This window comes from Phalangium opilio, unplaced genomic scaffold (assembly GCF_054372755.1).
Source record: "Phalangium opilio isolate 3A_F unplaced genomic scaffold, DU_Popi_V2 ptg000031l_1, whole genome shotgun sequence".
In the NCBI taxonomy this organism is placed as follows: domain Eukaryota; kingdom Metazoa; phylum Arthropoda; class Arachnida; order Opiliones; family Phalangiidae; genus Phalangium; species Phalangium opilio.
This window is the reverse complement of record NW_028324158.1, coordinates 6,056,569-6,083,393: the sequence shown is the minus strand read 5'-3', so window position 1 is coordinate 6,083,393 and position 26,825 is coordinate 6,056,569. Positions and strand designations below refer to the sequence as shown.

The window sequence follows — 26,825 nt, the reverse complement described above, 5'->3', positions numbered from 1 at the left end:
AATCATAACTTGAAAACAGTGGCCCGGACGGAAAAATGTCATAGAACATTTTCGACTCAAAATGACCCAATAAATACGCCCTTTCATTATTGATGGACCTTTCACAAACACCCTGTATATACGGATAATTCAATTTTTGAAATATTATTTCAGTCTAGTCTAGATGAAGCCACAGATCCGTGGGGTGTCAAAGTGGAACGAGTCGAAATGTATGTTTTTTTTTTGGAAATTTTATGATAGTTTTAACTGGACCTTGACTTTTATTAGTAATTAATATGTTATTGGTTAAATTTTTTATTACTCTACAGCAAAGACGTTCGATTGCCCGTCCAATTACAACGAGCCATGGCTGCCGAAGCCGAGGCAACGAGGGAAGCCCGAGCCAAAGTAAGAATTTTTCTTTTGGTGTCTGAACTTTAAACTAGAGTTTATAAAACCTGAAGGGATAATAGAAGAAGGATAACACCCTGTATCCTCTTAATACTTTAGTTATGTAACATGATTCTTCCCAGGCTCACCCCTTTTCGTTTGTTCTCCCTCTCATCAAACTTCAGATGGGCATTTCACCGTGCTAGGGTGAACTCTATAACTGTTCGGTACTAAATCCCTAGCAATCAACCCACAAACTTTGATTGACTTGACGTGGGATAAAAATCCACAAGCGCATGCATGCGCCTTTTCAAATAGTTAAGCTCTAATTCAGTATCGCGTATGTGATTCGGTTTAGTATATAACCTTGCTCCAAATGTAAACGATGTTGAGAAGAATAATGTTACAATTACCTTTCCGGCTTTGTGCTTCACTTCACTCGAAGAGACGTATTATACTTTCTGATAAAACCAAATATTTTGCATAATTACAGGTCATCGCGGCGGAAGGTGAACAACGCGCCTCTCGGGCCTTGAAGGAAGCTGCTGACGTGATGGTAGACACACCAGCGGCTTTGCAACTTCGGTACCTACAGACCCTGAATTCGATCGCGGCCGAGAAGAACTCGACCATCGTGTTCCCTATTCCGATGGAACTCTTCAACGGTTTGATCAAAAAGTGATCACTTAATTCTCTCAAAGTATAACAAAACCATAATGGAAAATCGAATATAATCAACCACCCAGTCAAATATTTATAAGTAAACGTTTTAGCAACAAAACAAACAATCACAATCATTCGTACAATTTCTGGAATCTATATCTACTATAATATTTCGCCTTCGAGAGAAAGTATACTCGATGGGGTTGTTTTGACTGGATACAAACATGGACATTTTGCGAGGGAGAGGACAAGGTTTTAGCGTCCGATTAGGGTACAATAATTTTACAGCCTTCTGGACGATTACACGCTGGGACATCATTTTTTAAAACAAGTCACGAATTGGTTTTTAATGATAACTTGGGTGGGAATCTTTGTCTATGAGCTAGTGTAGAGAGAAAGTGGTATTTAGGGAAATTAAGGTAACTTGATCAAGAATGATCACTTAGAACAATTGTAATCAACTGCCATCACGATTATGGTCAATTTTTAATGACTACGTTAACCCAACCTTAATTTCGGTGATTGTTAAGAGACTTAGATTAAGGAACTGTTAAGAAAGTAATTCTTCAACGTTTCATACGTCTTTATGAGAACTGTTCTTTCGTAAACTATTATATCAGACACCATGCCAAATATACTACCTGAAAAAAAAAACCAACTTAATATTGTGCGTGAAACACTGTTAGAATTATTTATTAATTTTTTTAATTGATTTAAATTGTGGTAGACCTAAAAAGCGATAAGTAGATTGCCTTAAATTGCAGTTAAGTTTAGTTCCATTAATGAGTAATTTACATGTGTGATGTGATGATCTTGTAATCATACAATATCTGCAGTGGGGTCATAGAATGCCCTCTCGAGATTAGTAGTAGCCCCCTGAACATCCTGGCTACAGAGTGGCATGCACATACTGTTCACGTGCCATCTCAACAACCTCACGGCAACAGGTGAACTGGTCATGTATTTTCAACATTAGTTAAGTCTGCAACGGCTAACAGACAGCGCCCTACTCTAACTATTACCGTTAACCTCAGTAAGTTCTGATGGAATGGAGACACCGCGTAACACCGCGTAGGGAAACTCTTTAACAAGTGGGTGAGAGAATTTTGCTAACTCCACGCAGAAGGGTTTGGGCCCTTGCCAACCAAGACAGAAATTACTCGCACCTTCAAGTCCCAATGTAAAACAATCGCCATAACGACACCGACAGTGTCCCGCGTGAGAAAACCTTACCATCAAGTTAAATGCAACAATCGCAAGGAATTATTGTTATTATAATTGGAAGAAATTATGGGTGTGCTTTGAAAGTACCTTACATTTGGACAGGTATATTGTTAATATCAAGCCATGAAATTTTCAAATCCTCTTACGAAAATGAAAAACGTCCAACTTATTGATAATGGAACTGAACTAAACTGAAATTGTGCAATTGCGTCGTCTAAGAAATCAGTTTGAATAAATGGTTAAGGAACTTCATTCTAAAAAATCAACTTATGATTTGTGTTAATAAGGAATACGACAAAGTTAGACCAGCGTATCTCAAAAGTATTAAATTTTTTTTTTATATTTTAATTGGCGATTCGAATTTTTAATTGAGATGTATTAGCTTTACTTAATTTTAAAGCTAAGAGCTACCTCAGATGTGACATCGTGGTAGTTGGTGACCATGTTTTGCACCGTTTTTACTTTATGGACACTTACTGGGTGACATCAAAAGTAAATATTGTTAAAAGTTACTAAACCATTTATTACAGTATCAAGAGAAAGTAAAAAAGAGAGTATCATTGTTTGAGGGTCGTCCTGGTTTTTTATCCCCCCCCCCCTAAAACTTCGAGTAGCCAATCAGGAGACTAGAGATTAGATATTGTGTTTTTTGAAAGTAGGGCTGCTCATGGGATTCTGGGAGAGGGAGCCGCTCTTCGTCCGCCACCTGCCCGTATAGCCTCCTTTGGGGGAACTATTTTTCTCTCTTTAAAAGCTGTGAGGAGACTATCCTGGAAAAGGGGGGACGCTAGAGCGGTAGAAAACTAACCCCTCAAACAAGGCGCGGTACGTGGGGGCAGAAGTATTATACTTATTCTATTTTCTCTTGATAGTATTTGTTAGATTTGCTATGAATTTTGACTCTGAGTCGAATTTTGTAGCAAATAGTGGAAACGAATTCGACATAATTTGACCAGAAAGTGAAAGGTGGTTGAACAGTAATCTGCCCAATTAACGAAGGTAATTATTTCATTAACGGGGGAAATAATGTAATCGTAATTTAATATGACAGTACAAAAATATATTATTGATGTGCCTATTTGTCACGACACGATAATTTATTGTTTCAAACGTTAAAAAAACGCCTTTCTAAAGAACGATATATTTAAAATTAAATTATTGTGATGATCGAAGCTGAATATACGACGTTTTTAAATTTATGGGACATTACGTGATATTGCCGCACGCTGACAAGTTTATTAAATTAATTAATATATAATATACTTCTAATATAAGCTACCGTCATATCAATTTTCGAACGATAATGTTAAGAATTTTTGAGAGATAATGGGAAAAATACGCATTTTTAACAAAGAAATAATGAAGTAATTAAGGCATGTTCATAATGTTAATTCGGAGAACTACATTCCGGGAGACTTAAGATGAGAGAAATGTTTAAAAATGATTTTTTTTTTTAAGTTTTAAGTTTTTCTCACAATTACTAGATGTGTTTTATAGATTCCCAGCAATTAGAATTTATTTTTACTTGTAACCACAACGCTTAATATTGAAAAACCAATGAATTTATTAAAGTATATTTATGCTAATTATGTATGAAACCGCAATTAGTGTAATGACGCATTAATTATTTGAAGAGCCGCTTGGAACAAAAATTATTATATTAAGATTTGGTTAAATTGTGTATATTTATAAAGAAATTAAATATCAGGTGAATTTTAGTTTCAGAAATTGATCTCTAAATTAATGTGTTCATAATGCTGAAGAAAACGTGCTTAGTTTTTGGGATTGGATCTCATTTTGCGTTCGCAACGAGGTCCAACGCCCGAATCACTTCCCAAAAAACCCGAAAATGGTTTCAATTAATTACCTTTGCGAAATCTCCTGTTGTAAATACGATGGCTTCATGCGCCACGCAAATCTAATAGACCGAAATATCTATTTTAAACTTATGTCCTTTAATTTTCACTAATTGCAAAGCCTTCGCCCGAATCACTTCTCAAAAAATGCAACGGAAAACCGTGTCTAATTTTAGGGATTGGGCCTAATGTCCGTTGGCAATTGGAAAATCGCGCCCTAAGCTAGAGCCTAAAGGTTTTATATTGGTTCTTCCACTCTGCTGTCTGCAAACAGGGTCGGAAATAAGCAAATACGTTTAAAAGACATTTATCTACTGAACTCGAGGAATGAGCTACCCTCTCAGTGTAAAAAATTATAGGACAAGAAATAATTCCCTTTAGATATCGTTTAAAAAAGTAAATCTAAAAATCGTGAAACATCTTTAACAAATGTCCATTTACCCAACTTGACACGGTCCTGTGATCTGTGCTTATTTCCGCGCCTCACTGCAAATGGTGTGTCGGTGCTCGTTGTTCAAAATCTTATGAGTCGTCTGCTGTTTTTAATCTTATTCGAGAATTTTGTAAACGAGAGTTTTTATTTTAATTTGTAAAACATTTTATTTAATTTAAGACAGTATAACATTATTTTAGAAATTATTTTATCAAAGTTGGCTGTTTAACCTCAATAGAAACAAACAGGTCCGACCTGGAAGCCAAATGCTTGGTGAGAAAGTCCGTAATCTACTGGAAGAAAATCAACCAATGGTAACTGTTGCATTTTGGTTGTGTGCACTTCGAAAACCGCCTTGCTGCTTGTTGTCCTCGACTGAAAATAAATGGAAGAATCGCAATTAGTTGTCATCAGTTACGAATGCACCAAAAATCCATACTTTGCATCCGTCAGAAAGAATTAGTGGCTTTTCATTATCTGGCCCAAATATTTGACCATCAGCACCCATGAGCTTGATTGCCGAGTTGTATGTGCCACTTTGCTGGTTGAACCACGCTGCAGAGTTCATGCAACTGTATGTAAAGTTCTGGGTGGCCTCGCTGCTCAAAAGTCTCAAGAAGGACATTTGGACAGGACCCAATGAGTCGTAAGTTATCTATGATTTCATTATTTAATGTTAAATAACATGGTCACTTTGCCTGACTTCATGTAACTCTGTAATATGCACCATTAGACGATACTGTGTTTGTTTACTTTATTTTTTATTTAAAATTTAAGTTTGTTGAAAAGTTTCAAAGCCTAATCCCTAATTTAGTCTAATAGTGCATGTTTCAAAGTTTAGTTAATAAATGTGGTTGTAAAACGCCAAATACTTTAAACCCGCTTCGAAGACCACTGAACCATTTTTGTTGTTTTTCCTTACGCCATTGTATATTAGGCATCTGTTAAAGTAGGCTTCGGTAAACGATACAGTTTCCGGAATATATATTTAATACCAAAACTACAAAGCATACCATTGAAGTCTCTTTGTCTGGCTCAATACAAGTCATACCCTGACCACTCATGTTACAAAAGACTTCTATCGCGTCATCAATTGCCCCAAGATTAGGATCGATCCAATATTTACCTATAGTTTACCCAAGTTTTAACCAACGAATTCATGAATATAATGTTGCTTACCATCTTGAAAATCGGGATGTCCAAAGTATAGGTCCCTACACGTCCGAGCTGGGCTATCCTTAGTCCCTATAGGTTTCTTCATACCGTCTATTTGTTTGCGGATGACATAGATATTCGCGTACATGTTGACCAGTTTGTCTTTGATACCATCTTGTTCCTTATCCGGTTTTGATGGACTTTGTGGCTCTGGTATGCTGTCCTCATCATCGTTGGCCTCGCGTTTATATCTTGTGAATGGGGAATCGCGTTGGAAAAGTATTTCTGGTGGGATTTGTGGACCTTCTCCTGGTGGACCCTTTAGTTTAGGTTATGAATATGGTATTAATAACCAAAATCATACTGCACTTAGTTAAATACTTACTGGCGGCCCTGGTAAACCAGGTGGACCAATTTCCCCCTTAGGTCCAGTTGGCCCCTAGTTAAATTGCTAAATGTTTATAACATTTTGTTCAGGTGTTACCTATCGTTTTAATTACTTGAGATCCCTTTAAACCTATTGGTCCTTCAAATCCAGAGTCCCCTCCTGGTCCATCATTGCCTTTCTGACCTTCGACTCCAGGAGGTCCCTGAGGCGTAATAGAAAAGTTTTACCAATCAATATATATGTAGTTCAAATCCACCAATTATCGAAATCACTGTCACCAAGGACCCTTCATAAACGCTAACTTGTTCTTCGTAGTCTTAGGTGACATTGACGCTGAGAACATCTAATTATTCTCACCGTATTGCCCTTTGGTCCCTCGGGTCCAGGAACACCCCTTTCACCTTTTTCGCCTTTCTCACCCGGATCTCCTTTACGTCCCGCTCTCCCTATTAAACCTTGATGTCCCTAAAGATTGAAGGTTACTAATGACTCTTTTCTTTAATATTGTACAACGTACCTTGATCCCGCGTTTCCCTGTATCCCCTTTAACTCCCTTTTGTCCAACTGAGCCCTAGGAAAACACAAAATATAGCAATGCATTTTGTGGTTTGTTGAGAGCAATCTTACTATAGCACCAGGTTGGCCAGGTCCGCCTTGGGGTCCTGGAGGGCCCACATCTCCCTAAAATTGTTAGTGTAATTATAATAGTAGAAAACTAGAAATTATTCGCCTATTAAAATTTTACCGCAGGTCCTGGTAAACCTCTAAGTCCTTGCGTACCAGGTGGTCCTGGTAACCCCTACATACGATAGAATTAGAATATCTGTATAAATACGTAAGGGAAAACGGCAACTTATGTAAATTAGTAACTTACACTTGGGCCAACTGGTCCTTGATCTCCAACGGGTCCAGCCACTCCCTTATCACCCTTCTCTCCTGGAAGTCCAGCATCTCCTTGCAATCCAGCTGGTCCAGTAGCTCCCTATCATCACAATAAATGTAATTAGGTTCATCTTAGATTTGAATAATCAAGTGGTGCAGTTACTATAACTTACAGGTTTTCCAGGAGAGCCATTCAGTCCCATTTTACCCATTTCTCCTGGTGGTCCCTATTTAGAGATCCATTGAATATATTGTAACTTTAACCAAAAAGGGACCAATTAACTTACGGGAGGTCCTTGGTCTCCTGGTTTTCCGTCATCTCCGTTTAGACCTTGCTCACCCTAAAATGAATTTTTTTGCTATAAATGTTTACCGTGATTTCTTGAATTCGGTTAGTTTTTACCTTAATTCCTGGAGGTCCCGCTTCACCAGCTGCACCTGGGAAACCTGGCACGCCCTATATTTGAATGAGAAATGTTAAAAATGTGCACTCTCTTCAAAATGTTGCTTAAAATAGTACAGGAGATCCTTTGCTTCCTTCTAGTCCGGGTGGACCTCTCGGTCCAGGAGAACCAGGTACCCCCGGACTTCCATCCTCTCCCTTGGGTCCTTGATGTCCTCGTAAGCCCTTAGTACCAATGCCAGATTAATTTCCAATATGTCGTTTCATGAACTAATAATGTGTATTCAAACTTACTGGTTCACCTTCTTTACCAACTGGTCCAGGTGGTCCTTGTAATCCTGGCTCGCCCTTTTCGCCTTGCTTACCTTCAGGTCCTATTGGTCCCGGGCCTCCTTCACCACCCTATAATTACAAGATGGCATTAAATTTGCTAAAAATTCTTCTCGGATGTATTCTTACCTTAGTTCCAGGAGGTCCTGGTTCACCGGGCGGACCAGGTTGCCCACTGGAGCCCCTTTTTCCATGGTCACCTCTTTCACCTTTTACCCCCGGGATTCCTGGCAAACCCTAAAGTAAATAGTTGTTAGCAACCCATATTTCAGTGTAATTTTAGCTTAGACCATTTACTTGTGTTCCCGGAGTGCCTTGAGGTCCTGGTGTACCTGTTGGTCCCTCTTCGCCCTGTAACGTTGAATCTTTGTTTTTATTTTATGTACATTGCGAACAGGTAGTTTGACATCTAAGTTCTTACCTTAGATCCTCTTGGTCCTTGTGGCCCTATACTGCCACGTTCACCCTCTGGCCCTGCCGCTCCTGGTTCGCCCCTTATACCTTGAGTTCCTGGTGGGCCAGCTGGACCCTAGTTAAAACTATTTAAGTAATTGATTGTGAACTATGAACTACTTTCAAATCAATTACCGAGTCACCCTTTGGTCCTCTCGATCCTTTAAGTCCTGGCGGTCCAACTTCGCCCTATTTGTACACAATTTTATCAGTGGTAGGTCTTAATACAAAATGAATAGTCCAATTTACTTTATCCCCATCTTCGCCGGGCGTTCCAGCAGGTCCAGGTGGACCTGGTAATCCCTGTTAAGGAGCCTTAGTTAAAACGGTACCAAAATTAACGTTTTAATACTCGTTGAACATACTCTTGGTCCCGTGGCACCATCCCTGCCTATTGGTCCCGGAAGTCCGCTATCACCCTATGCGAAAACTTTATTATGATTTTCTTCCAAAAGATGCTAATGATTTAATTTTAATTTACTTTATCGCCTTTGGGTCCCGCGGGCCCTGCTGGTCCTGGTGATCCTACTCTACCCTATAACAAGTTTATTTATTGCCTTTTCATGTAAAAGATTAAAATTGTTGTTACTTGTGCATACCTTTTCTCCAGGCGGTCCAGCAATACCCGGCATACCCATTGTACCTTTTTCGCCCTGAGATATCAAACTATTATATAGTTGCCCAACATGAAAGTACTTACATCATTATACCATTGGACCTGTAGCTCCCGGCGGTCCAACATCACCTTTTCCTCCTGGTATACCCTGGTGTCAAGATGACTAGTTAAATACTTACTTCGTAACATAATTTAGTCTCAACTAGAGTTATAAACTATTTAACAATTATTGTGTATAATTTATAACTCTATTTTTAACTGAAATTCGTTTAATACCGGTGGTCCTGGAAGGCCCCTGTCTCCCGGAAACCCTGCAGTTCCTGGTGGTCCCGCTTTCCCGGGTTCACCTGGAGGACCAGGTAGACCAGATGCACCTTCCTTTCCAGCTGGTCCTGAAGGTCCCGTTTCACCAGGCACGCCCTAAAACTTAACATTGTACACCTAATCATGATATTAGAAATTAGAAGTACGTCATACTGGTGGCCCTGGTTCCCCTGTAGCTCCTGTTTGTCCTGGTTCACCAGCCGGTCCCTAAAGACATCACTTTGTAAAATATTTTTCAAATTGCGTTTCAAACTAAGGTATTTGTACTTGTGGTCCTATAGTTCCTGGTGGCCCAGATGATCCAGGCGGTCCAGGTTCACCCTTAAGACAGTTTTATTATCATTATTATGGAAGTATTTTATGAACTTTTAACGTTCACTTACCGGTGGTCCCCTTTCGCCATGAGGCCCTGGTAGTCCGTCTTTACCCCTTGCACCAATTGGACCCGGTGGTCCAGGGTATCCTCTAGGTCCATCACTGCCTTGAAGTCCCCTTTCTCCTGGTGTACCAGGAGGTCCTGGATCTCCTGGACTGCCCTGTATTAGCGCTTGGTGGTTAATATAATGCTAAATTGAATTTTAATTTTAGTTTTTGTTCACCTTATCACCTGGTTGTCCTCTTTTTCCTCGAACACCTCGGCTACCCCTGTTGCCCTAAAAATAATTGTTTAGTTATTTAATATTACATAGACCCTATTAAAGCTTACTGGTTCTCCGGGTGGTCCACGTTCCCCTTGCACTCCAGGATGACCCTAAGATGGTTGACATTAACTATTGCACTGTTGTTAAGGTTCAGAGATTGTGCTTCATTTACTTACTCTGTCTCCGTTGTCCCCTTTATCGCCTTGTTTTCCGTAAAATCCTTTTTCACCCTAAATATCAAGGCAGGGTTAGCGCTTCTTATTATATATTTATTACACAGCGTAAGTTTACCTTAGGTCCAGGGGATCCTGGATATCCTGGAAAGCCTGGTATCCCTATTTTACCTTTTTCACCAGGATGACCTGGTGGGCCAGGTTCTCCTCTAGGTCCTTCTGATCCCTAAATACTCCACTGGTTTTAACATTCTTTTAAACATAAACCAATTGATAAAACTTACCTTAGGACCTTCCGGGCCTTCTAATCCAGGGGTTCCTTCTGGGCCTGTTGGTCCCATATCCCCTTTTGGTCCACTGTCGCCCTTTAACCCCTCGTGACCTTGTGACCCTTTATCGCCCTTTTCACCTGCTAAGCCTCTTTGTCCTTGGTCGCCTTTCGAACCTCTTTGACCAGGGAATCCCATAGTCCCTTGCGGACCCTGTGGTCCAGTGTCACCCTTAGCTCCTGGAATTCCTTGGTTTCCAGGATGTCCCTACATTGGTAGTTTTAATTATTTGTATTTTAGACTAAAGTCATATTGTACTTACTGGTAGACCATCAGCTCCCGGCAATCCAGGCAGACCAGGTTTCCCCCTTGGACCCTTTATTTAATGAATTATGGTCATTGGTTTAATTTGTTTTATATGTATTAACATACTGGTTGTCCTTGTGGTCCTAATGGTCCTTGCGGTCCGGGAGAGCCCTGTTTATTTAAATATATAATTAACCGTTTCGGTTAATTTATGTAAAATACTTACAACAGGCCCTATTGGTCCAGATTGTCCAGGCTGACCTGGTTGTCCTGGAGAACCTTCTTTACCTTTTGGTCCTGTTGGACCTTCCGAACCTGGTATTCCCTGCCGTAATTAAGTCCTTGTAGCATGAAATACTGGTCAGCAGACCTTCAAAGTAATGCGCTCAAGCGTTTTTTAACTTACGGGTGGTCCAGAAACTCCTGGAAAACCTCGTGCGCCTTGAAATCCTCGAGGACCCTTTATGTTTAAAACGTCTCATTTAATTGTATTCCCCTTTTGAGAAACATGTTTACCATACCATTTCTCCTGGAAGGCCTGGTAAACCTGGATGACCTTCGTCTCCCTTGAAGATTAAGTTACTTAAAAAACTTTTTAAAGAGTTAAGTTTATAATTACCGGTGGTCCTTCGTGTCCTTGAGTACCAACTTCTCCTGGTGAACCAGGGTATCCCTAGGTCAAATGTATTTTGTTATAAATACCTCCAGAAATATGTGACCCTCTCGATGTACTTTAGCGGGTATGTACTTCAAGACTCCCATAAACCTTTCATCGGATATGTCGAAATGTACAGAAACACAAGACTTACTCTTTCACCCTTTTCACCTGGTAAGCCTAGTAGACCTGGCAGTCCAACTTCACCCTAAAATTAATCCCAAGTTAATCAAGCTTATTTTGATTAAATTTAAGTTCTTCACACTAACCTTTAAACCGATTGGTCCAGGTGGCCCTCTTTCACCATCTTTTCCAGCGCGACCCTGAAATTAAAAGTTAACTATTGGCATTCATTTAATTATTGACTTATCATACCCGTCGTCCAGGTCGACCGGGCAAACCCATCATTCCTCGTTGACCTCTTTGACCTTCGTGACCTGGTTCACCAGTTTCTCCTTTAGGTCCTGGTGGACCAACTGGGCCCTGATAAGACACAGTATTTATTACTGATTACAAATTTATTCGTTAACGCGTATGGCACATACCAATGGTCCTGGTAAACCAGTTATGCCCATGGGACCTGGAGGACCTCTCATAGAGTACTGAAAATGAATGAAGGTTAATACTTATATAATATTATTTGAGTTTTGAGTAACCTACCATGTGTTGACTTAACATTTGTCTGAGAGCTTCATTCGTGTCTGGACCTTTTGTTTCGCCTTGTTGTGTTATCTGAAATCATTAAGATTAATTGTTTCAGGGTTTAAGTCGTACCATTAGCCAAAGGTGAACCTACGGGTATCATGAAGATATGACCAGGTGGCCCTGGTATACCGTCTGTCCCTGAAAGACCTTCTCGTCCTTGGTCACCCTATGTTATAATTATTTAAGTTTAGAGTAAGAAAAAATTATTTAAATTTAACCTTCTATCTTGCTAAGGAAAATTAATAATATCTTAATAATTGTACTTTACCTTGTCTCCCTTGGGTCCCATTGGCCCTGGCGGTCCAGTATACCCTCTGGGTCCTCCCTATTGGAAACCCCAAAACTATGATTAAGGCGTTCCATATGCGACCCACAATTTTGTAACATGACATACGTAATTCGGATAGCTCGCTGTTGGGTAACCATTACCACCACCATTTTCATTATTCCCATTGTTTCCGTTGTAAGTTCCCGAGTTATCTCCTGAAGATTCGTATTCCTACATATTTAGAATAAGTTGGAAGCATCTGTTTATTGTTCAGTCAGTCATGTCTTACGTTAAAGGTGTACGTTTCGTTGATGTAACGTTCACCGGTATAATTTTCATCGATCTCCGACCCGTAATCCGGAGAGGGTTGTGGAACTTGGGGTGGTTTTTCTTTGTCTGATTCGGGATAAGTGCTTCTAGAATCGATGCTGTACGGAAAAGGGGTATCGCAATTGGGCATATACTCCGAACAGAGTTCGTAAGCCGCTTCGGGACTGGGGATGACTTGGAGTAGTTGAATATCGCCCTCGAAGATTGGTTCGTCCGATAAGTGTTGCCCCACGAATGTCAGACCGGTCGCTTCAATCGGATTCTCTTCGCTTCTGGTTAGTTGTAGAGTACCCCGTTCTTGACAGTCACTTAAGAATGTTACGGAATCACCCTTGACGCTAAAAGCTATTCGATGCCATCTGAAATTCGTTTGGATTAACGGTGACTTAAATGTTATAAGGGATTTTGAAGCAGATTGTCTACATACTTTCCGTCGTTGAGTTTGGCGTCGAAACTGGCGTAAGTTAGGGCTGGTATATCTTTGCCTGATTTGCAAGCAAATGTTACGTTGTTGCCTATCTTGATCGATAGTTGTTCCTGTCCCGAGTCGTCGAATATTGAGAACAAATAACCGACGCTGTTTTGGTCCGGTCTAATCGTGCTCAATATGGAATAGTCGCTAGGGAATTGACCCTCTGTGGAGATATACCTCAAGTTACTTGGAAATTTATCTTTGTTGTTAGCGTCTCGCAATAACCAATTTGTCAAAATTTTTATTGGGATGAAGAAAATATACAAACGACGCATCCTATAGTCTATGAGCCGCAGAAGTTAATAAGACATGTTCCATAAGTATGACACTTCCTATACTTAGTAATGCCAGAGACTTACTAGTTGGAAAACGACACCAAAATTGAGTTCATGCGGTTTTGCGCCTCACCAGGTAAGCTCTCAGTAAGCAGTGACAAACTTATGGAACATATCTTATGAACTTATGATACAGCTAATAGAAATTATTGTGGAGCAATTTTCTCAACGTATCTAGGCGGATTTTGCGGGAAACCTTGAATATCATTTTGTATGACGAATTTTACCCACGAACAATTTATCTTGCTGTCCCTTGCGCGTCTTGGAACTCGAGTTGTCTACCAACCAATGAAATCAGAGTTAGAAAGACGTCAGAATTATGCGACGCGCCGGATGGTACTAAAAGCCCATCCCACATAACCCTTATAAAACTTAACATGGGTGGCACAATAATCCCTAGTAGATGTATATATTCCTGACGGCATGGTTTTCTACAATTCTTTCCATGGAGAAACCGGCGTGTCAGCGGTAAATATGCGCAAACCAAGACGCTCAACAAGTATATTCTAAGCGACCCCACACGTCTTACCCCTTATCATTTTAGCAAGTTGCCCAGTTTAAATTTCTTTTGATGGCGCTTATAGACCATTTCGATGTAAGTTAGGGGGGGGGGGTTAAACTCTGCCTTCCATCTCGCCTTTTGGCGCCTGCGCTGAACTCTCTTTGTATCATAAGAGTTATCAGAGACTGTTGGCAATGTATCAACCCCCTTGCCTAACCCATTTTTTTTTGTCGAAAAGGTCTGTTGATTATTACAATTTCTTGTCCCTACCTGGAAAAAGTTGCAAAGCCGAAACCGATAGCATCGCTCTTTGCGTCACCCGATAAGCCATATCAGGAGCCCAGAATATAGACGGTACATCCTCTTCACCGGCTATGTATGTGTTGGGTCGCTTCTCGCAAAAACCCGTTACTTGATTGACACCCAGCGGTAATGAGCTAACTTCCACCGCCCGTAATAAATCGCAGGAACCTGTAACATATCCGTTATTGCAACCAAACTTCCTAGATAATCCAAGTAATTAAAATTATGAATCAAATTTAACCTGATGGAAACTGAGATTCCACTGTATCCAAAACCATTATCGCGATTACCAACAAATAATCCACGACAGAATCCACTTTGAATTTCATCTTAGTTTATTGTTTATTCTTTATAATTAACTGTACACTTTCACGTCTTGCTGTGGTTATTGGTAAACATTATTATTAACCCTAATTAATTTAAATAATTAACAATTGATCTCCGCTCGTAACCAGTAAGGAGTGCCTCATATTTCTTTCGACGGTTTAGAAGCGTCAACTAATGCAGGATATCTCGGCTCAAAAGGGCCTTCACGGACATCAGTGGCAACCAACTATTAAGATGAAGTTTTTTTTTATTTCATCTTCATATTTGTGACCCCGACGCGAGGTTGATATCCTAGCCAGATGGAAAACGTCATATAAATCTTCGTGTACGCTTTATAAAAAGTGGTTGAGGGTTTTTTTTACAGCGATCTTAACAGATTTTTTTGCCTTCAAAAATCTCGGAGGCCCGCGAAACTCTTAGGACCCGTGAAAATTTTGATTACACTCATATGTGTTGCGTTTTTGTCAACTGTATTGCTTGGGGATGATACTCGGGTGGGTCTTATATGGTTTGGAATAATGTCTTGATTGAAATCACAGGCATGCCAAGACTTACAGTCAGTGAATCGGGTTCTAATTCACAGTATAGTGAATTACCTTGGAATTCAAGTAGATTTTAAACTACTTGACTATAGGCATTTAATTGGAAGACAGGGTGTAGAGATTTGAAATTAGGGTTAAATTTTTTGAAAGGCGCGAACTAATGGGAAATTCAGGAAAACTGGATTCTGAAATAAAATATGCTAACTTTTATTGTATCTGGGAGTCTAGTACACTTAGTTTTAGCATAAGTCTATTATGTAAGGTCCTTATATACTAGACTTATGGTTTTACCACAAGTTTATAAGATATGTACCATAAGTATGGCACTTGCTGTACTTCGTAATGCTAGAGACTTACAGCTCGAGATAACTAGTTCGGGAACTCAGTTTTGCATTCCACCTTCCTATAGAGTAATGGCAGTTCAAAGTATGCGAACGTCATACCCTTCTATCTCTTAGTTTAGTGTATTCCCCCTACGAGCGCGTACAGTATCCCCTCTTACATAAAGCCCGTACAGTATCCCCTCTTACATAAAGCCCGTACAGTATCCCCTCTTACATAAAGCCCGTACAGTATCCCCTCTTATAAAAGCGCGTACAGTATCCCCTCTTACAAAAGCGCGTACAGTATCCCCTCTTACAAAAGCGCGTACAGTATCCCCTCTTACAAAAGCGCGTACAGTATCTCCTCTTACAAAAGCGCACCCAGAGGGAGGGATACACAATTTAAACCCCTCTCTACCGCCACTAGTCTATTTAGTCTGTGAAACTAAATAGACAGCGCCAGGCGTCGCTTTACGAGAATCTATGACGTTTCTCCTACATCACTTCAGGACACGATCTCAGTAACCAGTGACAAACTTATGGAACATATCTTATGAAGTTACGGTTTTACTCTAAAATGTTTTGACACTGGGCACAAAAATTCGGAAACTCTTTGGTAATCTACCATTGTAAAATTATGGTATTCTATAAATCGGTAAGATATGGGCGGTGAATTACCGACTTGCATCTCTAGAAGGGTGTAATGTCATCTCTAAAGAGGGACTTCTTGCTAATTTTTTTTTAAACTTGATAGGAACGACATTTTATAACAGTGAAATAGGAGCAAGGACGTTAACTAGGTTTTAGTTCTTTCTGGGGTTTTCATTGAACTTAGCAATATTTCGAAATTTTTGCTGTTTAATATGTAGCGCACCAGGAATACATAGATTTACTACTTCTATGTATTCCTGAGCGCACATATTATAGTCCGAGCGACTTGTAAGACATGAAGATTTGGGTGTTTTCCAAGCCGCTGAAAGACTACACCTTAATATACCGTGTTAATAGCGACCATACAATGACCGAACTATAGAGAGCTTTCAGTTGGAGGAGGAGCTGAGTCTCGTGACATAATTTACGCTGCCATATTGGTGGGTTTAAAGCAGGAATGAAGCTGTGACCACCCAATATGCCTACCAGAACAGCGGTAAGACTTGGGAGGGTGTGACGTACTACAATCCCATCTGAAAGCTTTCTATATTGACGAAGTGAAGTCGGCAAGAAAGAAATACACTATTCTACAACCATAAGTTAATAAGATATATTCCAGAAGTTTGTCACCGGTATGAAGTGACGTGGGTCATAGATTTTCGTAAAGCGACGCCTGACTAATTTAGGAAGATGGAAGTCCTGCAAAATTAACCGAGTGTAGTCAATTGTCGCTTGTCGTTCTCGAACTAGCTCGAGCTGTAAGTCTCTAGCATTACAAAGTATAGGAAGTGTCGTACTTATGGAATATATGTTATAAACTTATGCTTCAACCAAGACCCTGGAATCTACTGGAATGGTAATCTTCCAGAGAAAAACCATTTTTCCAATTGCGAACTAGGCTAGTCCTAATTTTCAGTACTATCAACAGTACTATCTATTTACTGTTGGTACTATTAGTTTTATTCCAAAAAAAGCCTTATTTTTCAATCAATATTTTAATCTTGAAAGAAATGAATTTTAGGGGTTTTTCTCGATCCTTGAAGACAATTTTTTAAACCAAGTTTGTTTCCTTTCTTTTCTAAGAACATACAGACCTATATAAGCACTGAATGAAAATTCATCATCTCCACCCACACTCTGAAAACCCGCAATATTAAATATAAAAAAAAAAAAAATAAATTGGGAAAATCCGGTCTTTGGTAGTTCCTAAGTGAGCGAAGGGAATTTTAAGTAAAATCTGATGTCGTACCATCAATTCAAACCCCTTTTTTATTTCCCTTGGTTTTTAGAGTCACTCCTCAAGGCCTTCACCCAAATTTTAATAATACTTAGTTCTCAAACTTCGTACGAGGATTCATACCATTTACACAAGGAGACCTGGCTTTTGACTCCACCATGGAGTTTGGCCTCCTTGTGTAACACCAGGGATCCATGTAATTTCATAAGCAGGAATAGAGAACAGAGTCAAAGTCCCGGACCCCCTTCCCCGAGACGGGTGGGTATGACAGAAGAGGCGGGTCATAGCTACAGAGGGAAAAAGGAATAACGTATTTTTCGCCGTCCCCGTCAGCAACGTCATCAAAGCGTAGTTTAAGTAGGCCAATAATAAAATTTTAATTTTTCGTTACGTGTTGAAGGGAGGGGCTCTATAATGGGCTAAGTAAAGGCTAACTGTTCTCCATTCCTGCTTCTAAAATTACATGGATCCCTGTGTAAATCATGGATTAACTAACCTAGGGATTGTTCGTCCCCCAAAAAGATAAAGTATGCATATTTCAAACGCCCCCTAGCAGTAGCTACTATCCCTATCAGAAAGTTATAAGAAAATTGGACCAAATATCACGTGTCCTATAGAGTCAAAATTAAAATTATGCCTAAGTTGGGCGCCGCCATCTTTAAAATCTACAAAAACTATTTATTTTGCCTGGAGATGGCGCTATATCTACATCCGGTTTGGTCCAATAAATTGGGGGAAAATAGGAATAATTCGGAACATGTAGTTGGCGACAGCAATACAATGATGATGGAAACATGGTTAGTGAACAATCCCTAGCAATAGTTAATCCATGTGTAAATTGTGTGAATCCTCCTAGTCAGAAAACTACCTATAAGTGTGAGTGTATTAATATACCAGCAACCAACTTGTTTCAATTTATTTTTATTTAACTCAACATGTTTTTTTTTACATAGTAAATTACAATGTGCTTAGTAAATTAAATAACCTTTTCTCTATAACACAAGCCTAAATGTTTTTTAATGTTTTTAAATAAACTAAAATAGGCGTGGTATTACTAAATAATTATTTAAATTAATTAGTCTTTATAATTTAGACATTGGTTTAAAATCTTTGAAGTTCTCTGCAACTTGATTATATCCACCATGAACTTCAATTCTCTTTGCAACTGCATTGTACCATGGTTTTATCTTAGTGTTTTCCATCATGTCATTGAATGCTTTACAGTCTTTCATAGAGTTTAAAACACCGAACACGGCCTAATAAACGAGAAAAGTAAGTAAGAAATGCAAATCATTAGTAAACTATAATTTAATCTTTATCTATATAAATCAAAGTCCTGACTGACTGACAGACTGACTGATAATCAACGCCCAGCCCAAACCGCTTGCCCTAGAAGGCTGAAAATTTGAAGGAACGTTACTCATAAGTAGTAGGCGCGTACTAAGAAAGATTTTTCCAATCCGCCGCCATCTTAAAAAATGGCGCCCAGAAATGTAAATATCTTCTCTATGCAACAAAATCCGCGCGTTTCAACCGATTTCACAAATATTTAGTACACTGGTTTCCTTTAACCTATAGACGGGCTGAATGGTCTTTCAGGTTCGATTTGTTGCCATCTTTTTAAATGGCGGCCAAAAACTTAAAACCCTTCTTTATAGAATAATGTCCGTGTGAAAAATAATAAAAAAACAATGCATCCCGACGGGCTGACGGGCAACGCCGAGTGCCTTCGCTCCTAGGGTGCTACAAAAATATTAGCCATCAGAAGAATCTACCCATTCTTTATATCATTTTGATGGTAGTTCTTATTACATGCGAGCGACGCCGCGGGTAGCAGCTAGTTATATAATATCAGACTTATTTTAATTGCATTAATTAGAAATAATTACCAAATCAGCTAAATTTGGGTTATCACCACCCATGAAACGTTTCTTTTTAGGAATAGATCTCAGAAAATGGTTTACATTGTCATAGAGAGATTCTCTGACATCGCTTTTCAAATTATACCTTGAAAATAATTTAATATTTAATAATTTTAAATTTTTAATTAATATTTTGTCTTAGTGCATATATCGTTACTTTGATTTTAATCTCTTTCCAATTAAATACATGGCAACAGCTCCCGTATAAATGGCTAAATATTGTTCTGGTTTTGTGAAAACGGTGTCCCAATTACCAGTTTGGGAAAAATGTTTGAATGTTTCAACTGATTCTTGAAATGTCCGGTAAACGTTCGGAGATATCATATGAACTAATTCCTCGTCTACCCATCTTCGCCATTTTCTTTCGTTTCTGTAAATTAATTCATATTCCCTTTAAAGGGAGTGGCAAGGGAACAAATTAATTATTCAGGGTTCATACAGCTTTTGGAAAACAAATTTCCCTGAGATTTCCAGGTTTTTTCCCATATACTTCCCTGAATTTTCCAGGTTTTTTCCCGTATATGGAGTATCCTATGGTGCAAATGTTAACGAAGGAGGGGGGGGGGAGCAAATTGGACTATAACATACTCAAAGGACATTCCCGTATCTCTAGTAGAACCAGAGTTATGGGCCTCCGAAATTTAGTGTAATGTTAATCCTATGGAGGGGGGTATGTTTACGGACATTTTGCTTAATTACTCGGCCCCTGTTTGACGCAAATTTAACCCTGATTTCCCTGAATTTAACTAAAAACTCAAAATTTCCCTGAAGTTTCTGTCAACTATTTATTTCCCTGATTTTTCCAGGTTTTCCCGGTTTTCCAGGTTTGTATGAACCCTGTTATTGTAGAAATGTGGAAACTAACTTTAAATCTTCCGGTGTACGAGTTTTTGGTGGTCCATCATCACCGAACATTAGAAAGTATTTTTGAGTAAATTCAACTATATTCTTTCCTTCTTGATTAGCGTATTCTGCGGGTCGATAATAAGAAACTAACGTGTCTAACTCTTTCATTGGATTTAAGACTTTTGATCCCATGACGCTGATAATTACAGATGATTCTCTCAATACTTCGTAGCTGTCTTTTCCGTGTTTCACCAAGAGGATAGGAACTTTCCGATAATCACTCCATTTAATATCCTTTTTGGTGACTGGATGCACTTCTACTAAGTTATAAGGTATGCCATAATAGTCTAGGAAAGCTCGGACTTTGCAACAGAAAGGACAGCTTTGATATTGGTATAATGTAACCTCATAGTTGAGCTCCTTGAAGGGTCCATCCACCTATTATCAGAAGGGGATAATAGAGGAAGGATGACACTCCGTATCCTCTTAATGCTTTAGTTATGTAACGTCATTCTTCCCAGGCTCCCCCTTTTAGTTTGCTTTCCCGCACATCAAACTACAAATGGGCATCGCACCGTAAGGTGAATAGGGACTTGGCAGTACTACGTCATGCAACGTCACTCTACCTTCCACTAGTGCTAAAAAACATACCAGGAGGAGGAGCTTATATAGCTTTCATTCTGTTAAAAAAACATACCATAATGGCGCTGGGGGCGGAGTTAACCCAGAATTGCCAAGTCCCTATTCAATAGTTGTTTGGCACTAAATCCCAGCAATCAACCCACAAACCTGGATTGTCTTGACGTGGGACAAAATGCACAAGTGCGTCTTGCCAAATATTTAAACGCTAATAGAGTAATGATGAGGGAACTATTTATCGTGTATGTGATTCGGTTTAATAACCTTGCTCTAAGTGTTCCGATGTTGGGAAGAGTGACGTTACACTCACCCCGCTTTGTGGTACACTTCTCTCGAAGAGAAGTATTATATACTTCTGCTATTATGTAATGCATTGTTAACTGTTCCTACCTAGACTCTAAGAGTTACTAAGGCCTACCTTTCGGGTTGGCGTAATCAAATCTGGTAATTTGATTCGGTTTTTGCTCTCGAGTTGATCATAGACGAGATCTCTTGACAAAACTTCGTTTGGTTTAGAAAACTTTTGGGTGTAAACTTCGTAACCACCACCTACTATGGTTCCTAAGCCTAGGAGCACTGCAATTTTGTTGAAGTTTCTTTTGGGTTTCGCATTGCTGGCTTTGGTTTGTATGAATCGATGGTAATTGCAAAAATAAACGGTGTTTTTCGGTCTTAATTGTTGATTTAGGGACAAATTTGATAAGCGCGATAAGTTTTGACAAGTAAAAGTTATTTTATTAAAGAGCCGGCAACTAGCAGACTTCATGATAACCGACATTTTTCAACTATTGCGTAATATTGACCATAGCCCATTGTGTAGGCATAGCACACTCGATCTCGCCCAACACGACGCAAGCTGCTCGCGCCCGTTGAAAGAATTCCATTTACATGTATAGGCCCGACTTTTAAAGAAAATTCAAAGGAACCCAAAATTAACAGTAAGTTCTATGGGAGGAGGTAGGTTTTTTGGCCAGATCCTTTGTCCTATTCATCCAAATGACCTGAAATTTTAATGAGACTTGTGTTTTGACGTGTTTTATTATTCTAAAAAAGATTCAAGCTTCTATATTGGATAGTATTTTTATAAAAATTATTTTCCAAAGTAAAACTGTTTTCATGATTATTGAACCAAGCAAGAAGTTATATCAGTATCTCAGAGAGAAGGTATAAGATGCCTTTGTATTCGCGCGCCATAGTCCCAGTCCCCCTTTCAAAATACAAGGGGGACGTAAAAGGAGGCGCCGGAAAATATGACTGTAATTTTCGTCACTGGCGTCGTCGCGCTGACGTGAGTTTTCAAGAACCAATGAGATGCTGGTTGTAATTTAGAGACGGGGATTGACTCCGGACCTACGTTTGGACTGGAGATAAAGCTGGAAATCTGGCGAATTTATACCTTCTCTCTGAGATACTAGATATAACTTCTTGATTGAACCTAAAAAATTAAGAGGTACAAACGCAAGATATATCCATGGCCAACTTAGATTACCCGGTAATCTAAGTTGGCCATGATATATCACGGGTAAAATCATATAAATATATCGGAACTATCCAGACTTGTAAATAGTGATAATTTCATCGGGAGCCCTGGGGGCTCCCGACCCCCCCAAAGCAGAATTTCCTTGGGTACCCGGGGCTCCCTAGTGGACGAAATTAAATAGACAAAATGTGAGGGAGGGCACAGTTTTGAGGGGAAATATTCGTCATTTCATTTTTCCCCTTTTTTGAGAGCTGTTTGTTACGGGTGAGAGTTCTCAACTTCTCATCACCCCGAATTTTTCAGGGTACCCGGGTGGTACCCGACCCCTCTAAAAATATTTTTTCAGGGTGTCCTGTGAATTTTCTTGGGTGTCACAGGCTTCCTGGTACCCCCTATTTACAAGTCTGGAACTATCATAGATGAAAGGTTAGATTTTATTGACCACATTGAATATATACTAAATAAGGTAAATAAAAGACTTTGGCTCGTCCATCCATTTAATAAATGTTTGAACATTCAAAGTAAAATTACTCCACATAAATCCATGATCCAACCTATCATAGATATTGAATTTCTGATCCATGGTATTTTAATAATTCTAATGTAGTTAATTTTAATAAGAACTGCTACTTCATGGAGTAAATTTTATAAGTTTATTTAAAATTTAAAATTTAAAACTTTGGGAGCTTTCGGACCGCGGTCCTTCCTCAGCCAATTTTTACAATGAATTTAAATAAACTTATAAAATTTACTCCATGAAGTAGCAGTTCTTATTAAAATTAGAATCCAACCTATCTTTAACTATGGAAATTTATTTTATAATATTGGCCCCAAAAAATACTTATATAGACTTCAAATTATACATAATAAATGTGCCAAATTAATATTAGTCCGAAATAAGAGATCATCTGCCACAGAGGTTCGGATGACCCTAGCTCAGGAATACCAATATCATTTATTACATTTGATTACGCTATAGGATAGGCAACTCCCTATCTCGAACGACAGCTTATTCTGTATATACTCTACTACCACATCTTTTGTTAGCACGTGCAAAGCTAGGTCTCAATGTACCTTAGCCTTGTGCGTGCTGACAACAGACAAAAAACTTCAGGATCTTCAGGATTTAAAATATCCGCGAGTTTTTTAGCTCGAGTGCACGGACCTCTAGGCCTTAGTTTCAGATACATGTGAAATTGCCTACAAACTACAACACGTTGTATTGTGTTTTTATGCTGTTTTATTGTGGTTTTATGCTGTTTTATTGTGTGTTTATGCTGTTTTATTGTGGTTTTATGCTAATATATTGTGTTTTCATGCTATTTAATGAGTGTTTATGCTGTTTTATTGTGTTTTTATGTGGTTTTATGCTAATGTATTGTGTTTTATGCTGTTTTATTGTGTTCTGTGCTGTTCCTTTATGTTTTATGCTGTTTTATTGTGTTTTTATGCTGTTCCTTTATGTTTTATGCTGTTCCTTTATGTTTTATGCTGTTTTATTGTGTTTTTATGCTGTATAATATGTGTTTATGCGGTTTATTGTGTTTTTATGCTGTTTAATATGTGTTTATGCGGTTTATTTTGTATTTATGCTGTTTTTTGTGTGTTTAAGCTGTTCTATTGTGATTTATGCTGTTTTATTCTGTTTTATGCAGTTTTATTGTGTTTTTATGCAGTTTAACATGTGTTTTATTGTGTTTTATGCTGTTTTTATGTGTTTTATTGTGTTTTATGCTGTTTTTATGTGTTTTTGAGCTGTTTTATTGTGTTTTTGAGCTGTTTTATTGTGTTTTATGCTGTTTTATTGTGTTTTTATGCTGTTTTATTGTGTGTTTAAGCTGTTTTATTGTGTTTTAAACGGTTATATTGTTTTTTTTTGGCTTTTTATTGTGTTTTCATGCTATTTAATGTATGTTTATGCTGTTTAATGTGTATCTATGCTGTTTTAATGTGTTTTATGTTGTGTTATTGTGTTTTTATGTCGTTTTATTGTGGTTTATGGTGTTCTTTGCTGTTTTGTGTTCTTTGCTATTTTATTTTGTTTTATGCGGTTTTATTTTGTTTTTATGCTATTTTATTGTGTTTTTATGTGGTTTTATGCTAATGTATTGTGTTTTATGCTGTTTTATTGTGTTCTGTGCTGTTCCTTTATTGAGTTGTTTTTTTGGCTTTCTTATTGTGCTTTCACGCTGTTTGATGTGTGTTTATGCTGTTTAATATGTATTTATGCTGTTTTATTTAGTTTTATGCTGTTTTAATGTGTTTTATGTTGTGTTATTGTGTTTCTAGGTCGTTTTATTGTGGTTTATGGTGTTCTTTGCTGTTTTATTGTGTTCTTTGCTATTTTATTTTTGGTTTATGCTTTCTTATTGTGTCTTATGCTGTTATATTTTGTTTTATGCTGTTTTATTGTGTTTTATTGTGTTTTATGCTGTTTTATTGTGTGTCTAAGCTGTTTTATTTTGTTTGGGCTAAAATATTCTATAAAATTTATGATATTAGTTAGAAATCTTTGCGTTATTCCACAGTTAAAAAATATGTTTGATATTCCCTAGCTTTTTCTCACAGAATGGACATTTAGGACTAAGGTTGTACAATCTTGAAACTAAAACTGGTAGCGTTATATTACCTATAGCTATTTTCCACAGATTACTATTTTCCTTGGGGATAAAACACGAGTACCACACAGGATTTAGTTTAAAATTTAAATTATTTGGTTTCTCAAAAATTACGCTAAAAATCTGTATCTTAGTTGCTCGGATTGTGGGTTAGTTAATTCTTTAAACTAATAAGGGAGATGGTTTCGAGTACGCGTCGAGTGTTGTACTTCTCAGGATATTAAAGGGGCTTCCTCACAGAACTTAGTTTTGCGGTTGGGTAAAAAAGAAGGAGGGGGGGGGAGGGTCGAACAGCCCCTTTAACTTCTGATATTTGTTACTGAGTTTCAGTTTAAAATTAAATTGCAAATTAAAGCAATCCAAGTATTAATACTAGTGTTTATGACGATAATGAGTTAAAAATGAACTTTTCTAATTTCAAAGAAAAATACAAGCATCTGCCGCATCATGAGCCTATTGACGTCGTCTTCCCAGTGCCAAGCAGAGGGGACGGGGTTGACGCCATTCAGTGATAAAGGAGGGCTTCTCATATCACACGACGCGAGCAAGTTTCAACGAAGTTTACTTTTTGTTTTTATTTCTATATACTTTTGTTTATTCTTCATAAATGTACTATAGAATAAATAAATTGTTCGTCGATTTAATGAATCTCATTTTTTATTCCTTTTCCTGTCAATTAAGTTACAGGCATATATAGGATTTTAAAATGGATTAATTAGATTAAAATGGATTGGGAATATGGGTTAATTAGAGGTTCCCGGTAATCACTTTAGCACTGTTAAAGGCAGCGCGTCGAGGGGCTATACACTAATGAAAATTTTCATTTATTGCTGATTTTCATTTATGCTTTAAAAAAGGATAGGGATTCATTGGTGATTTAAAATGGATGGGGATTAATGGTTGCGTCTGGATTACAAGCAATCATCGAGGGGCTACTCACTAAAAACTTGTTGGCGATTTTAAACGGGATTGGGATTGTGGGTAACTTAGGGGCTACGTGTTGTTATTATTTTACTAGTTATGAACGGATAATTAAGAATTCACACATTTGACGCTAGGGGAGCTGTGTACGTAGTTACGTATTTACTGACATCTAAAACATGATAAAATTATACTAGACATTTGTGTAAGCAATAGATAGTTCATAAATTGCCGCTAGGGGCGCTGTAAACGTAGTTACGTATTTACTGACATCTAAAACATGATAAAATTCTGCTAGACATTCGTGTAAGCAAAATATAGTTCATAAATTGCCGCTAGGGGCGCTTTGTACGTAGTTACGTATTAACTGACATCTAAAACATGATAAAATTCTGCTAGTCATTCGAGTAAGCAAAGTACAGTTCATAAATTGCCGCTAGTGGCGCTGTATACGTAGTTACGTATTTACTGACATCTAAAACATGATAAAATTCTGCTAAACATTAGTGTAAGCAAAGTATAGTTAAGCAAATTTGCCGCTAGGGGCGCTGTGTACGTAGTTACGTATTTACTGACATCTAAAACATGATAAAAGTCCGCTAGACATTCGTGTAAGCAATAGATAATTAATAAATTGCCGCTAGGGGCGCTGTATACGTAGTTACGTATTTACTGACATCTCATACATGAAGAAATTTGCCGCTAGGGGCGCTGTATACGTAGTTACGTATTTACTGACATCTCATACATGAAGAAATTTGCCGCTAGGGGCGCTGTATACGTAGTTACGTATTTACTGACATCTAAAACATGATAAAAGTCCGCTAGACATTCGTGTAAGCAATAGATAATTAATAAATTGCCGCTAGGGGCGCTGTATACGTAGTTACGTATTTACTGACATCTCATACATGAAGAAATTTGGCGCTAGGGGCGCTGTCTATAATATTATATAGGCTTAACTGTGTGTTCTCTTATTTGAATTAGCGCCCACGTCACACTTCGAAGCGCCCCCAACGACGGAATTTACTATAAAACTCGGACGCCACTTGTCCAGATTTCTTTTCTCTCTGCGCCGGCGACCAGTCAACATCGTTCTTAGATCAGTTCCTCGTCATGCTGACATTCGAAGGCAACGTTGGATGGAAAGCCACGTTTTACGCCGATGTTGGGACGTGACTCCAAGCTCATTGGAACGTTGAAATCAACGGGGAAAGGTTAAGCCTAGTACGGTACGTGTGTTTAAGGCTTTCTATAATCCAAA

At 38.4% G+C, this 26,825-nt stretch overlaps 3 protein-coding genes and 1 long non-coding RNA gene across 12 annotated transcripts in view; 2 read left to right on the top strand and 2 right to left on the bottom strand.

Annotated features, from left to right (window-relative positions):
- Window positions 1–3,984, top strand: part of LOC149690217 (band 7 protein AGAP004871-like) — a 53,659-nt gene extending 49,675 nt beyond the window's left edge. For all 5 annotated transcript variants that reach the window (XM_089869712.1, XM_089869713.1, XM_089869714.1 and 2 more), the window contains 3 exons: window positions 154–209; window positions 309–387; window positions 863–3,984. In XM_089869712.1, the coding sequence (XP_089725838.1) occupies window positions 154–209; window positions 309–387; window positions 863–1,051 (324 nt within the window). In that variant the 3' untranslated portion in view covers window positions 1,052–3,984. The remainder of the gene's footprint in view (window positions 1–153; window positions 210–308; window positions 388–862) is intronic.
- A 792-nt stretch (window positions 3,985–4,776) lies between these two features.
- LOC149690216 (uncharacterized) lies at window positions 4,777–14,813 on the bottom strand. Its single transcript, XM_089869720.1, has 53 exons — window positions 14,297–14,813; window positions 14,023–14,223; window positions 12,871–13,078; window positions 12,403–12,802; window positions 12,240–12,344; window positions 12,114–12,170; window positions 11,937–12,011; window positions 11,801–11,872; window positions 11,686–11,742; window positions 11,516–11,623; window positions 11,410–11,463; window positions 11,295–11,348; window positions 11,105–11,158; window positions 11,007–11,051; window positions 10,892–10,945; window positions 10,712–10,810; window positions 10,612–10,656; window positions 10,502–10,555; window positions 10,195–10,446; window positions 10,029–10,136; window positions 9,914–9,967; window positions 9,803–9,847; window positions 9,696–9,749; window positions 9,480–9,632; window positions 9,364–9,417; window positions 9,250–9,303; window positions 9,049–9,192; window positions 8,867–8,920; window positions 8,756–8,809; window positions 8,638–8,691; window positions 8,522–8,575; window positions 8,406–8,459; window positions 8,292–8,345; window positions 8,125–8,232; window positions 8,001–8,054; window positions 7,833–7,940; window positions 7,668–7,775; window positions 7,491–7,598; window positions 7,374–7,427; window positions 7,258–7,311; window positions 7,144–7,197; window positions 6,963–7,070; window positions 6,834–6,887; window positions 6,716–6,769; window positions 6,606–6,659; window positions 6,446–6,553; window positions 6,201–6,290; window positions 6,086–6,139; window positions 5,725–6,019; window positions 5,559–5,671; window positions 5,418–5,486; window positions 4,985–5,200; window positions 4,777–4,920 (listed from the first exon to the last, which is right to left on the bottom strand). Exons 1-53 carry the CDS (start codon window positions 14,382–14,384, stop codon window positions 4,777–4,779), a joined length of 5,079 nt encoding a protein of 1,692 aa, XP_089725846.1. The 5' UTR covers window positions 14,385–14,813.
- LOC149690214 (uncharacterized) lies at window positions 5,052–26,787 on the top strand. 5 transcript variants are annotated; one of them, XR_016383665.1, is made up of 2 exons: window positions 5,052–5,191; window positions 26,549–26,787. It is a non-coding gene; the product is annotated as an uncharacterized LOC149690214 (long non-coding RNA). The 5 variants fall into 5 exon arrangements; XR_016383666.1 differs by lacking the exon at window positions 26,549–26,787 and adding an exon at window positions 25,064–25,288 and having other exon boundaries at window positions 5,055–5,191; XR_016383667.1 differs by lacking the exons at window positions 5,052–5,191; window positions 26,549–26,787 and adding exons at window positions 21,351–21,480; window positions 25,064–25,288.
- On the bottom strand, window positions 18,041–21,342 carry Su(P) (prostaglandin E synthase Su(P)). Its single transcript, XM_089869722.1, has 5 exons — window positions 20,961–21,342; window positions 19,923–20,341; window positions 19,215–19,427; window positions 19,025–19,142; window positions 18,041–18,391 (listed from the first exon to the last, which is right to left on the bottom strand). The coding sequence occupies exons 1-5, from the start codon at window positions 21,318–21,320 to the stop codon at window positions 18,218–18,220; spliced, it is 1,284 nt and encodes a 427-aa protein (XP_089725848.1). The 5' UTR covers window positions 21,321–21,342; the 3' UTR covers window positions 18,041–18,217.
- Window positions 26,788–26,825: the final 38 nt, after the last annotated feature.